At 39.5% G+C, this 15,566-nt stretch overlaps 1 protein-coding gene across 2 annotated transcripts in view; it reads right to left on the bottom strand.

The window, feature by feature from the left end:
• Nucleotides 1–15,566, bottom strand: part of LOC126248384 (uncharacterized protein DDB_G0271670-like) — a 201,912-nt gene that overhangs the window by 35,685 nt on the left and 150,661 nt on the right. For both annotated transcript variants that reach the window (XM_049949325.1, XM_049949324.1), the window contains exon 7: nucleotides 10,428–10,876. In XM_049949325.1, the coding sequence (XP_049805282.1) occupies nucleotides 10,428–10,876 (449 nt within the window). The remainder of the gene's footprint in view (nucleotides 1–10,427; nucleotides 10,877–15,566) is intronic.

Below are 15,566 nucleotides of genomic sequence, written 5' to 3'. Positions count from 1 at the left end.
GGTACGGATCCCACACTGCTGAGCAGTACTCAAGCAGTAGGCGAACAAGCGTACTGTACCCTACTTCCTTTGTTTTCAGATTGCATTTCCTTAGGATTCTTCCGATGAATCTCTGTCTGGCATCTGCTTTACAAACGATCAATTTTATATGATCATTCCATTTTAAATCACTCCTAATGCGTACTCCCAGATAATTTATGGAATTAACTGCTTCCAGTTGCTGACCTGCTATTTTGTAGCTAAATGATAAGGGATCTATCTTTGTATGTATTCGCAGCACATTACACTTGTCTACATTGAGATTCAATTGCCATTCCCTGCACCATGCGTCAATTCGCTGCAGATCCTCCTGCATTTCAGTACAATTTTCCATTGTTACAACCTCTCGATATACCACAGCATCATCCGCAAAAAGCCTCAGTGAACTTCCGATGTCTTCCACAAGGTCATTTATGTATACTGTGAATAGCAACGGTCCTACGACACTCCCCTGCGGCACACCTGAAATCACTCTTACTTTGGAAGACTTCTCTCCATCGAGAATGACATGCTGTGTTCTGTTATCTAGGAACTCTTCAATCCAATCACACAATTGATCCGATAGTCCATATGCTCTTACTTTGTTCATTAAACGACTGCGGGGAACTGTATCGAACGCCTTGCGGAAGTCAAGAAACACGGCATCTACCTGTGAACCCGTGTCTATGGCCCTCTGAGTTTCGTGGACGAATGGCGCGAGCTGGGTTTCACACGACCGTCTTTTTCAAAACCCATGCTGATTCCTACAGAGTAGATTTCTAGTCTCCAGAAAAGTCATTATACTGTAACATAATACGTGTTCCAAAATTCTGCAACTGATCGACGTTAGAGATATAGGTCTATAGTTTTGCATATCTGTTTGACGTCCCTTCTTGAAAACGGGGATGACCTGTGCCCTTTTCCAATCCTTTGAAACGCTACGCTCTTCTAGAGACCTACGGTACACCGCTGCAAGAAGGGGGGCAAGTTCCTTCGCGTACTCTGTGTAAAATCGAACTGTTATCCCATCACGTCCAGCGGCCTTTCCTCTTTTGAGCAATTTAAATTGTTTCTCTATCCCTCTGTCGTCTATTTTGATATCTACCATTTTGTCATCCGTGTGACAATCTAGAGAAGGAACTACAGTGCAGTCTTCCTCTGTGAAACAGCTTTGGAAAAATACATTTAGTATTTCGTCCTTTACTCTGTCATCCTCTGTTTCAGTACCATTTTGGTCACAGAGTGTCTGGACATTTTGTTTTGATCCACCTACCACTTTGACACAAGACCAAAATTTCTTAGGATTTTCTGCCAAGTCAGTACATAGAACTTTACTTTCGAATTCATTGAACGTCTCTCGCATAGCGCTCCTAACACTACATTTCGCTTCGCGTAATGTTTGTTTGTCTGCAAAGCTTTGGCTATGTTTATGTTTGCTGTGAAGTTCCCTTTGCTTCCGCAGCAGTTTTCTAACTCGGTGGTTGTACCACAGTGGCTCTTTTCCATCTCTTACGATCTTGCTTGGCACATACTCATCTAACGCATCTTGTACGATGGTTTTGAACTTTGTCCACTGATCCTCAACACTATCTGTACTTGAGACAAAGCTTTTGTGTTGAGCCATCAGGTACTCTGTAATCTGCTTTTTGTCATTTTTGCTAAACAGAAAAATCTTCCTACCTTTCTTAATATCTCTATTTACAGCTGAAATCATCGATGCAGTAACCGCTTTATGATCGCTGATTCCCTGTTCTGCGTTAACTGTTTCAAATAGTTCGGGTCTGTTTGTCACCAGGAGGTCTAATATGTTATCGCCACGAGTTGGTTCTCTGTTTAACTGCTCAAGGTAGTTTTCAGATAAAGCACTTAAAAAAATTTCACTGGATTCTTTGTCCCTGCCACCCGTTATGAACGTTTGAATCTCCCAGTCTATATCCGGCAAATTAAAATCTCCACCCAGAACTATAACATGGTGGGGAAATCTACTCAAAATATTTTCCAAATTATCCTTCAGGTGCTCAGCCACAACAGCTGCTGAGCCAGGGGGCCTATAGAGACATCCAATTATCATGCCTGAGCCTGCTTTAACCGTGACCTTCACCCAAATTATTTCACATTTCGGATCTCCGTCAATTTCCTTCAATACTATTGCACTTCTTATCGCTATAAACACGCCTCCCCCTTCACTGTCCAGCCTGTCTCTGTGGTATACATTCCAATCTGAGTTTAGGATTTCATTACTGTTTACGTCTGGTTTCAACCAACTTTCTGTCCCTAGTACTATATGGGTATTGTGACCGTTTATTAATGAGAGCAGTTCTGGGACCTTTCTATAGACGCTCCTGCAGTTTACTATTAGCACATTAATATTGTTATTCCCTGTTGCATTTTCCCTACTCCTACCTCGCCGCATCTCAGGAGGTGTCTTGTCGAGCCTTCATGGAAAAATGTTCGTGGTTGCCTGTGGAACCACGATTGTACCCCGGCATGCATCTCTGCGCCTTAAGCAAATCGATGGCCACATATGTCCTCCTTCAGGGGTCCAAAAATATGGAGAAGGCATGGGGAGAGCAAAGGTTTTTTTTTTTTTTTTTTTTGACTAAACTGCGGAAGTTTAACTAGAAAGCCCTTACACATTCTCCATTGAAACCCAATCTCTTCCATGAGATTTCCATAACTTTGGAGACCGGAAGATAGACATTCGTGGCCATCAATTTCATTTGGACAAAGATGTGCACAACTGGCTACAATCATGGTTCCATGGTCAACAGCACATATTTTTCCATGAAGACAATGACCATCTCGCCTCACAGTGGGATACATGTACCAACAGTTACGGTAATTACTGTTGAAATAATAAACAGTTTACTTACTTTCCATCTGTTTCATTTTCATTTAACTGCCCCTTATAGGATGTGAGTCATTAAGTGATCGAAAATTTCATTTTATGTTACCATAAATAATAACATAAACAGTTTATAAACTGAGATCCACTCCTATGGCATATTTTGTATGGAAGCATTTCATAATAAGCTTTGGATTAGGAAGTTAAGTTAACAAAGAAGTTTAGGTTTAGCGGCGGAGCTTTTATTCTCTGAAGTTTTTCTGCTCACATATTATTTCTGAGAAATGGAGAAGATTATGAAGACAATGAAATTCACAGTTTTTTTGGATGCCAAACCAATGCAAATTACAGTTGTTTTTTTTTTTTTTTTTTTGCTAAACTGTGTTCACTTTTGACAGCTGTATTCAATGGTACATATTATGGCCCCACAAGCTCATTTTAAATTATGAAGATGAATTCATGGTGGCAGAGTTGTGGAAAAAGGTGCTGGAGAATGTTTCTTTGTCAGAAGAAGGCTGACAGTTTAGGGAGAGGGCGAAATGCAATAGTGAGCTACATTAGCTATTATCAGGGCGCTGACTTGCTGGAGAAGCTGAGAAAGGCCACACACATCAGCTGAGGAAAGTCACATACATAATGTACTCATCAGGCTGTCTTCTCTGAGATTCCAACTCAAACTGTGAGTTATTCCAGCTCAGCTCATAGCACATGGGGCGATAACAATTAGATGGGTGTTAGTCTTGGAGATAAAGGAGGATGTCCTTTTCTATGCCCCATAAAAGACAGAAGCCATCTTGAAAAACTGTCTGAGTAAATTAAAAGATTTTGTGGGAGCACTCAAAGTACTGTAGAAATGGTTCAGAGTTCCATTTAAAAACCTTATGTTTGTCTACTCAAAACGCATGGAACATTAAATTACTGACATATTCCCCAATGTCAATTCTAGCTTCACAAATTCCACTCCATTACGAGTCAACTTGCCAAAAGAGGTCAAAAAGTAAATGGTTAAAGCTTCTCTTCAAGACTGTGACCAGCTAGGAAAGTAAATAATTACATTATTGGCTGCCATATGTTGTTCTTACTAAATTAACCCTATCACTTTAATTACACAATATACTGTAAGAACTATTGGACACTGAAACTTTTTTTTATTTCATGAAGTGTTTATTAACAAATCTGCCACAGTTTCAGTAAACATGTTTGATGATTAGTTTAGAGCCAAATGGTTCATTCTCGAGCCTGACCTATTGATGCAGCACTGAAATTGCCTGATCTTGATAATGAATGTGAAAATGGGAATACATGCTTTATAAAGTAATTGTAGATGCGTTCCACAATGAACATGTGTCTACTCAGCAAGTTAGTTTGATTCTGACTTGGTGAGTAGGCACATGTTGATTGTGACATTTCATCATACATCATAACCACATCACAAACAACACACATAACAATGCTCATGAAATACACACATTTCATACATAGCATTAATTAAACACTGTTGGACACTTCTGACCAAGACATGATTCAGCATCGCATATGCAGTTATCATAATCACAGAGATTGGCTTACAATAGATAAGCTTTGCACAACATTGCATGGAACCAAGTTTTTGAAGGCTGCAATTCATCGTTGCAAATGGGTGAACACAGTCAAAAATAAAATGAGTTAACTCAGTGTGCAATGGTTAGCATATTAACCTGCTATGCTGAAGGTCATCGGTTCGAATCTCGTCAACTGTTGTGAAAATTTATATCTAAATCAATCAAAAGAGTTTTACCATCATTTTCAATTCAACTAAGTGGTTTTAATGTAATTTTTTATTGCTCATTCCTTGCCATGCCATTTTTATTTGCTCTTTCTTTTCTTCCTATCATTCTTTTTTCATCTGAAATCTGCCTGCATCATCTATAACATACAACCAAGTGCCATCCAGGACTGCATATCCATTGGTAAAGCAGCAGTTCGTGTAGCCAGTGTGAGGATAGTTTCAGATAACCAATGAATGTGAACAAGACATTACAGTTTATTTTTTAGCACTGAAACTGAAATTTTTGTCTCTAGTTTCCTCATAGAAGTAGCTTTAATCAACGTAAACAAAGCAAATGTGATTTTTGTTTTGCTGTAGATTACTGACCACTGGTTTCCTGGACACATTACACGTCACCAGGTTGTGGTTAGCTCAAGACACAAGTTTAAATTCAGGGCTACAAGGTTCATCTCATCTCCTGGCGCACTCCAGTCACTGGTCACTTAAAATCTGCTGTTGACAGAGCATCTTGGATTTCTGACGTATGTTGCAGTGGCCACTTCCAACACAGCTCTGCATTACACATTAACAGGATTTGTGAAGTGACTTGCCATGTTTGCGTGTTACCTACAACCAAGAGGTTGTTCATGGCTGATGAGGCATTACCATAATGGCAAGTGACAGACGTCAGCTATCAAGTACACTGGTGTCCAAAATTAAAGCAAAACACTGCTATTTCCTCGTCATGTGTCTAATTCATGATATAATCATACAAACTGTGAACAGTTGTTGTTACGATCATGTTATGCATGGAAGATGGCATTCCGACCAATGCACAACCACGTCAGCAATGAGAGTAGTCCAACATCCACAATCGCTGTGTACACAGTCACAGACAGTGCAGTACAGCACAGAGAAGACACCTACAGACTCTCTGCTGTTGACAGCCACAGGAAGAATGGAAGCAGGAGAGCCAAAAACTGATGTTGCCCTACAGCTTAATGTGAATCATTCTGTTGTTTCTCAGAAGAGGCGACAGTTTATAGAGACCAGGAAAGGGCCGATCACGTGTGACACCAGAAAGAGTGGATCATTATTTAGCAGTAAGGGCATGACGGTATCGCCTTAGTACTACACTGCAACTGGCATCTGACCTCGCAGTATCTCCTTAACATGTTGTATTGAAGCAAACGGTGTACAGAAGCCTTCAGCAGAGTGGCCTTTATTGTTGGAGACCTGTTGTTTGTTTACCTCTGGTGTGCTTTTACACAAGGGAACGTCTAGAGTGGAACCGTCAACATGCCACCTGGATGGTCAAACTGTGGGCCAATGTGCTTTTCGCAGATGAGACCCGATTTGGTCTGGAGAGTGATTCTTAATGGATTCGCATCTGGAGGGCATGTGGGACATGATTTTGGGACCCAAACATTGTGGAAAGAGATCGATATCAAGGAGGACCCCTAATGGTGTAGGCAGGGATTATGTTGACCACTCAAATGCCTCTTCATGAAATTGTATGGACGAATCAGCAAGATTTAACTGAAGTCAGGTACAGTGAAGAGATCTTGGGATCTCATGCACAGTTGTTGCGAGGTGCTGTGGGCCCAGACTTCATACTGATGGATGATAATGCTCGACCTCATAGAGCATTGGTGGTTGACTTCTTCTTCTTCTTTTTTTTTTTTTTTTTTTAATGGAAGATACTGCACACATGGTACGGCCTGCTCGCTGAGGTGCACTAGGGAGACAGGTTGCACCACATCACCATCTACCAATCACTCTCCAAAACTTGTGAGCAGCTCTGCAGGAAGAATGGGCATTATTGCCTCAACATGAGATTGATGACATCATTCACGGCATATCCCATCGTTGTCAGGCCTTTACTGGTGCCAGAGGTGGTCACATCCCATACTGAACACATTAACCAGTAGCAGGAATGTGTGTGCCAATCCATTAGTTGGGAAAAAACGAATAATTTTATCTACTGTTAGGCTTGTTGCAGTTGATTACTTTCTGTTTCTTTAAATTGTTTCTACTTTACTATCACCTGTTTATACTGTTTTCTGGCAAAATAAATGCATCCTGCAAAATTTCCATTTATTGCTTTAATTTTTGACACCAGTGTAATTATTGCTTTGAAAAGCCAGAAAAATAAAAGTATGATGAACTAGTTTGGAATTTTTTTGCATCAAAGGATTGCAACATAAACGAAATCATGCAGTAATGTCATATTCTCACTCTGGTACGCACTTCAGCAGGCCATTCTGTTTTTCTATGGCATCTAAAATTGTCTCTGAATTTGCTGCTGTTGTCCTGTTGTCATAGTTGTTACTGCAGCATCAAGTGCTGCTACTGCTGCTGCCACATTTCCATAAACTTTGTGTTCATGTTGCATTAATAAAATGAAAGGTTTTTAGTTCCTCATTACCACTTTTGTGTAGTTGCCCAACACAAACTAAGTAGGGAACTGTCATGAACCATGTACCATATGACAACTCAGGTCAACACAAAGTCAAATGCCAAAAACACAGGGGAAAGCACACATTACCACTGCTAGTAATGTGAGCTCAAATCCAATACCAATGAACAATGCTAGCCTCGTCTGACACAACAATACGTGATAACATAGAGCATCAAAATAAAGTCTAGGTCCATAGAAGCAAGGTAGTAGTTGTATTCAAACAGTGGATGAACAAAGGCTTCAATGGTGGTACATGAACCGCCACTTTGTATGGTGATCCAGGTGTTTATTTCCTATAGCAAGCCAAGCACCATTCCCACATGACGCGATGTCTGCGGCCTCTGGGGTTATGGTTGCCAGCAATGGAACTATTTTCCATGCAGATACTATTACCACCACTCTCCAAGTTGGTTTGCATATCACTAGAGTGACAGGACATTAGACAAACACAGAAATATCATGAATCATCACATTTCAAATGACCCAGTGGTGGTGTATTCAGGGATCTCCAGAAATGTTCTTTGGGGGGAGGCCTGTGGTGTGCTGGAACAGATAAGATAGTGTTCATTATGACACACCAAAAACCGTATTTTGTACTGAAGTAGAAATTTCTGAGAAACCCAACTGTGAAATTAGGGTACACATTTATAAAACAACGCTTCATCTGTAGACACCTAGTTGAATACTGAGGCAAAAAACAGTATTATACTGAACAAATCAATGCAAATGCACAAAAAGAGTAAGCAAGCTGGTGTACAAAATTATCAGATTTGGTTCCATGGCATACTGATTACACACACAAAAGTAATTAACAATGCACAATGTCACCCTCGGCAGAATAACCAGCTTTGCAACTGGTGAATGGGCACAAAAATTCTGCTATTGCAACATGTGCTGAGGGGTATATTCACAAAGCTCACTGACACCTTTGAGACCACAAGCGTGGACTCAATATTTGTCATTATGCGAATTCACATAACTGACATAACCATCAGATACCACCCAAGGTGCAAAAGCAAGAGACAGAACAAGTACACTAGGGTAACTAGCATTATTCAGTTACACAACAAAAGAATGGATATCTATATCTATATCTACATCTACATCTATATTCTGCAAACCACACTGAAGTGCATGGCAGAGCGATGAAGGGTACATGCTATTTTCCTGATCATAAGGGAAAGGTAGAAATTGACTCATGTCAATCCAAGCAAGGATATGATTCACTCCATTAATAGGACACAGCACTGATTAAAATCATTTACTTAAAATTACAAGGCAAAGAAAAGTGTGAAGCAGTATATTCCTATACAAAATCATTCACTGCACACAATATAATATGAATTTCATGTAACAGATTCAGAGACAATGTTGACCACATCGGCATAAAAGAAACTTTTGAATTGTTCTTTAGATTACACAATTTAGCAAGAAAGTCTCAAACTAGTTCCATAGTTACATGCAAGCTACGTACACATGCGTGCAACACCCCCCCCAACCACACACCAATCTATGTTTCTCACAAATGTAGCCAGGGCAAGTACAGTAACAGAAAAACTGTCATGGTTGTGATCTCACTGATAATCATGGATGTCATATTGACAAATATGACTGGGAAATTTGGTCATGCAACTACATCAACATCACTGAATAAAATCTTCTGTTTTCACACCGTTTCACTTCGAATAAGAAACAACTTACTTTCAGAATGCTGTTCTTATACAAGATGTGATCAAAAAGTAACATGACTTTTTTAATTTTTCAAGCTTTTATATCCAATTTTCAATTTTTTTTATCTTGTGGGTACACATGTTCCTGATGTAAGTTTTCATTTTCAGCTGTTTTGAATATTTAGTTTACTGTTGAAAGTCAACAATGTTGTACTTTTTTTATAAGTGCTTGATGAATTTTTACTTTTGAAAAAGTGGGATCAAAGAATCTGCATTAAATTTTGCTTGAAAAAATGGAAAACAGTGCAGCACCACATTCAAAATGTTGACTGTGGCTTTTGGTGATCTACTAACAGTACGACAAGAATTTACAAGTGTTTTGGGCATGAAATGTGTAGCAGTGAAGTCTGTTCTGAAATTGTTGAATTTCAATGAAGAATGACATCACATACACATAAATTAAACTCAATCCATTCTGTGACTACTGTAATGGCACTAGTGCTGTAACCATAATAGATCTTTAGAACAGAAAAAAATCAGTCTTGGTTGCACAAGATAGGTTTATTAAATCTTCACATGTGATGCATTTTGCCTGTTCTAGGCATCATCAGACAATCGATAAAAATTCTTGCTAATCATAACCAAGGTGTTGAACACAATTTAGAGTCCCAAAGAACTGGGAAGTAACAGCCAGATAGCCACTCTCAATGCTTCATTACACCAACCATGAAGACAGTATTTTAAAGAGACCATATTTGTGTTCTAGGGGCAGTTTCTTCATGGGTGATGTAATGAAGCATTGACAGTGGCTACCTGGTTGTTATCTCCCACTTCTTTGGGACTCTTCATTATATTCTACCTCTTGGTTACGATTAGCAAGAATTTTTATCGATTGCCTGATGATGCCTAGATCGGGTGAGACATGTCACCTGCGAAGTTTTACTAAGCCTATCTTGTGCAACCAAGACTGTTTTATCTGTTCTAAAAACCACATAGACATTGCTCAGGAATTACTGAATGAATTTGACAATGATCCAGAACTTCTAAAGAAGGTTATGACAGCTAACAAAACATGGGTATATGGGTATGATGTCAAAACTAAGGCCCAACTGTGCCAATGGAAATGCCTGAAGAGCCAAGACCGAAAAAATGCCATCTCACATGGTCCATAAGTTGTTATTTTCTTCACTAGGCGGCAGTGTGGAACTGTAACTTAGAAGTAATGCAGTAGTCTATCATCTTTACAACATAAGAAGTTTTTATGGTTTCTTAAAATATTAAATGAATATTTACTGTAATACTGAACTGTTGCTATAAAGAGATGTGAATAAAGAATAAATCTACATGCTACTGCTGTATTTCAAATGCTTAAAATAGATACCCTTTGTAACAACAACAAAATAATAATAATAATAATACCACACCATGAGACCCACAAGGAAACTTACTTTCTTAGCTATAAATTTTAGTTTACAAATGGCAGCACAAGGAATATATGATTAATACAGGAGTGTACTGACAACAGTTAACAGCCTTAACTGTTACTCATCAGCATTACTTTTAAATCAAATTTGTAATGACCAAACAAGGATAACCTATATTCCTACACAACTGCCAAATTTCCACAAGTCTTATAGTCATTTTAGAGTCTCCTCATATTTTCTATGTTTAATCTAAAGTACATACTTTTTTGACCTCCTAGAACGTCTGCGGCGACTGTTGCCGTATGCAGGTTCATCAGAAGATTTCAACTGATTACTGGTAAGTTCTTCATCTTCACATAAAATTCCAGACTTCATGTCTTCAGCAGTGAAATATGGCTCAAGGGGCTCAAGGTCATCATAGTCTGTCGCTGAGTCAAGACCGCCATTCTTAGCAACAAATTTTAAGTCATCTTCATATGCTACTGACAGCTTGGCCTTTCCACGCTTTGGAGTAAATTTTCGTGGTCTGCTCTTTTCCACAGTTTCTGTTTCCTCACAAGAGCTTACAGCTTTTGAGTTACCAGGTGGGTCAGGTTCAGGATCTTCCACATCAGGATCAAAGAAACATGTAACAACACATCCAGATTCATTGAGCACGGGTTTCACAGGGCCCTCAATACCTATACGGTAGCTTACTGTCCCTGGATCCACCTGTGGATAACAGACAAACTATGTTGTACACACAACTTACAAAATATACATGCAACATAGGATGCAATAGTGAAATCTCTTACATGTATATTGCAGTGGTAAATTGGATGGATATTTTTTCCAGATTGACATGCCAATAAAACATACATGTGTGATCTTAAGCTTTCCTGACAAATCAACTGTTCGTATTACTCTTCGGTGTCCAGCCGTGTGCAGTCATTTACGTAACAAAATATTTTGGCCGAGTACCTTGTCGCCTTCTTCAGAAGGTAGGTGTAGAATGAGCACCTTCACTACATTGTGCCTCCTTTATACTCTCACCACACCCCACCTCTATACAGTTTCCGCACTGGTGCACAATGCACTGGATGGAGTGCTGGGTGGGACGTGATCACTGAATCATCAGAACCCACTCCAGCCCCTCAGTGTTTCTGCTGCCCAAGTTGGGTGCAGAAGTCACTTTCAGGTGACTCTGTGACTTCAGTTGGCTAAGGGATGGATCCCATGCTTTACTGAGAGTGAAGCCGCTGTCTCTATCAATCAGACCATCAGCCACTCATATTTCAGAAACCACCTTTAGAACGCAGTCCCAAACAACAAAGTCTGTCTTAGAACTTCTGCTTGTTCATACACTGTCTGTCCCTTTATGTTTTTAGCAAACAGCTCAGTCAAAGAGAACTGTCTTTTCTTCCCTTTCCCCTTTTCACTCATATTGAAAATTGCATAAACTTATGTAATTACTGCCTTTACTTTAGTAGTTGATAGAGAAAGTCTGGGTTATTTGAACTACCACACACAGTCAAATGATGTGCCTGCAACGTGTTTTGTAGCACTAGTATCATGATTTTGAAGCGGGCAGCAAGGTGTTTGACCTGGTTAAGTGGCTTGACCACTGACCCTGGAGGGTGTACACTCCTCAGTGATTGGGCTTGCAGTATGGTCTTGTGTTCAGACGAGTGTCCAGTCGAATGTGCAAATTACCTTTCGTCACGTGGGATGCAGTCTAATTCGCGGATGTGACAGAACAGAGTGAACGAGCGGCGCCCATTCAATTGACATACACAACAGTGAGGAGCACGCGTGGTGCTTAATCCACGTGGTCTGCGGCTGGTGGAATCGGAGACCAGCGTGAATGTCCACAGAATACTGATGGCTACTTTGCACTTCGGCCGTTCTTTGTCTCCTTAGCACCTGTGGGTGCCGCACCATTGCCAAAATCTGGTCTAACGGTAATAACTGAGGGACCACACACTGCACGCAGTTGAGGCACAGGTCAGTACAGTCCTGGGCCAGCCCTCTGTCTGAGCAGCAGTTTCCCTCTACCTGTGCCCACTTGTGTCGACCCTTGGGACCTGTTAGCCATTACCTCTAATCCAATCCCTGTCTGCAGTCCACACCACGCTGTGGTCAGCCAGTCAAGAGCTCTGCCGTCTTTGCTGAGGGCAGTATGCACTGACATGCAGAAACTCCATTCCTCTGCAAAGCCTCAGCAACCCCTAGTGCCCACAGTGACTGCTCACCATTTATCTGCTTCACAAGAGTTGAAGCCTCATACAGTTTTATCTATTTCTTTGCACCTGAATCTCCTTTCACTTGACTTTCAGTCATAATCAAGACTAAATAATATTAAGGAAACATTCTAATATCAGAAAATTTCCATTGTATGTAGTATAAGCCCAAACATTTCACAAACAGTGTGCTTTTACAGTGAAATGTATATGAAGTGAAACAGACTGTAAGTGTAAGAAAGAAGACTGCTGCTCCTGTATTCCATTTGATACTCTGACTACTATTTTTTGTTGGAAAGTATGTGCCTACAAAACAGATTTTGTGACTAACAAGTGAACAGGCTCAGGTGTAAATAAACGATTTGGATGAAACTTGGTGCATACGTAGAGGGGTCAAAATAATGCAGGATGTACTTTTTCATTTCTGCTCAATTTCACTTTTAAGGGGTAACATATCCCAGAAGGTGATTTGGCATATTAGCTGTAGAGGGAAGATCTTGACACATATAAAAAAAGTGTGTTCATATAAAAGTTGAAAGGCTACAAACGTTCTTGAAATCTGTTTAATCAACTTCTACAATAATTTGAAATTTTGTAATAATTTGAATTTTTGCAAAATACTCCACCATCATCAATTAATTTCGGAAAATGAAAACTTTGTTACAATATAAAGAAGCTGTCGCACCACATCCATCCATGTGTAATAAAGCTGGGTTCTGAAATGCAACTTTTGGAAAATAAGCTGTACACAGTGCACTGAAGGAGTATTTTTCAACACACCTAATTAAAATATATAAACTTTCATTATTATTCAAATTTTTTTAGTACATCATTACAGTAATGATTACTTGTAAATAAATGCTTAAAACATAATGTTTTTTACACAATGCACATAAAATGAACAAAATTTCTGCACATAACACACATGATGGATTACACAGTATAAAACAAAATGCAGCAGAATTCTCAAATTGTGCTGGGTGTCCCTTTAAATATCTTTATTTCTACCAGGCATATTTTAGAACGTGGAATACCTTGTCAAAGTGAGTACAGCTTCGTTACATTATTTCTCAAGTTGAGATTGACATCATCATATTCAACAGAACAATAGCTGAAAAATCTCCAAAGTTCTTCCAACATCGAAAGCTATATGCATCCAGTGGCTGTACCTGCCCTGCCAAGCCTTTTGGGAAGACTAGGTGAACAAAGCTCAAAACGTCTTTTTCACACTGATCAGCCTCTTTCAACAGCTTTAAAAGAAACTAATGGAATGTTTGGACTGTGAATTCAAAACTCTCTTTTTTAAGCTCCAAATGTTTTTGTGATAGCATCAAAATCTGGTAAAATGATGTCTGACCACATCAAAAGATATTTGAGAGAGGTTTTCTTTCCCAGTGCAGAAGATAAATCTGTATTATTGTTAGATTCTTCGGATGGTCAGTGTGAAAGAATTGTTTTTAGTGTCACACCTGAGGACAAGGAAGCTGTTCATCTGGTGGTCCCAAAAGGCTCGATGGGACACATACAGCCATGTCATCTTCACTTGAGAAACAATATAATCAAGCTGCAATCACTAGCACATAATCAATTTTCTTTACCAATGTCCTGAAATGTGACTTGTACAAATTAGGATATTTTGAGGATCGCCCAGCACAATTTGAGAGTCCTACTGAAATTTGTTTTATTCTGAGTTGTCCTTTGTGTACATTATGTGAAGAAATTTCATTCACTTTATGTGCATGGTGTAAAAAGAAGTTGTGTTTTAAGCATTTTTCTATAGACAATTATTATTGTAATGATTTTTTATCATAATAATGAGTTACTTATTATTTACAACTAACAAAATGAACATGTGAAAGTGTAAAAAACATAAAACCTTAATTTAAAATGTAGGATAATAATTTATAACATAAAACAAAAATAAGTAAAACAGACAATTAGAATAATAATGAACAATCAGATATTTTAATTACGTGTGTTGAAAATACTCTTAACAGCACATAGTGTACAGCCTATTTTCCAAAAACGGTATTTCAGAAATCAGCTTTATCACACATGGATGGATGTGGCGTGAAAGCTTCTCTAATTTATTCTATAACAAAGTTTTCAGGTTGGTACAAACCTCAGAAAAACCTCAATCTTAAGGTGTGTTGCAGACTGATGAGATGCGTAGCTGTTGAGGTGGAACAGTTGTTAGCGGGCAACCTCTGAGGAACCTGCTGCACCTCAGCTGTATAAGGCTTACTTAGGCATGTGGAGCTCTGTCCAGGTGGACTTTTATTTTCTTAGCTACTTGTGGGACCGGGATGGATCCTTAGCAGTTTTCTCTTCCTCCCCCCGGCAGAAAGAGTGGACTGCTGGTAGGTACCAACACCCAATTGAACAAGAGGGCTAATGTACCCAGTCCTCCTGATACTGGACTTATTCAGAGTGGTGGTATTTATAGGAAGAAAACATATGCTGCTGGCCAGAATGTGTTTTTGATCAGCAAGCGGAAAGAGGGTAGTTTTGAAAAGGTTCCACCCCTCTATATCCAAAAGGGCTTAGAGGGAATTTGTGGCTCTTTGAAGTCAGTCAAGCACTTAAACTTCTAGTTCCCACGAAGCAGTTACGTTCCAAAGCTAGATGTCTTGGGGATTATGCAAGAGAGACAGAATTGCATAACAGCTTAAACTACAGTAAAAGTATTGGGAGCTGAAATTCCCAGAGAAGAAATGAAAAATGAGTGGGCTCAAGAAGCAATTCTTATGTACAAAATATAATGAAAAGGACGGATGGAAATCTAATGAAATCTGACTCTTTTATACTTACATTCAACAGCATGAAACTTTCAGAGAATGTCAAGGCAGGTTTCTTTCACCTCAGCATGCAACCTTATTTCCCGGACCCAGTGCACTGTTTTAAATGCCAGCACTTGGGCACACTACTGTCAGATGTAAGGGAGAAGCCACTTGTGGCAAATGTGGGAAGGCCACCCATAAAGAGTTGGTTCTTCATCTCCTATAAAGTATGCAACTGCTCTGGTATCACCCTGTTTGGAGTGGGGACTGCAGTGTCTTCCTTGAAGAAAGGAAATAAAAACAACTAAACGTATCTTGTATGGAGAGGCAAAAAAAGATCTATGAGGCCATGCGGCCCCCGACTTTCACTACCTCCTTGCTTTTGTTCTTAATCAGCCAGTC

This window comes from Schistocerca nitens, chromosome 3 (genome assembly GCF_023898315.1).
Source record: "Schistocerca nitens isolate TAMUIC-IGC-003100 chromosome 3, iqSchNite1.1, whole genome shotgun sequence".
NCBI classification, from domain to species: domain Eukaryota; kingdom Metazoa; phylum Arthropoda; class Insecta; order Orthoptera; family Acrididae; genus Schistocerca; species Schistocerca nitens.
Note: the sequence above shows the minus strand (reverse complement) of the source record. Positions and strands in the feature narration are given on the sequence as shown.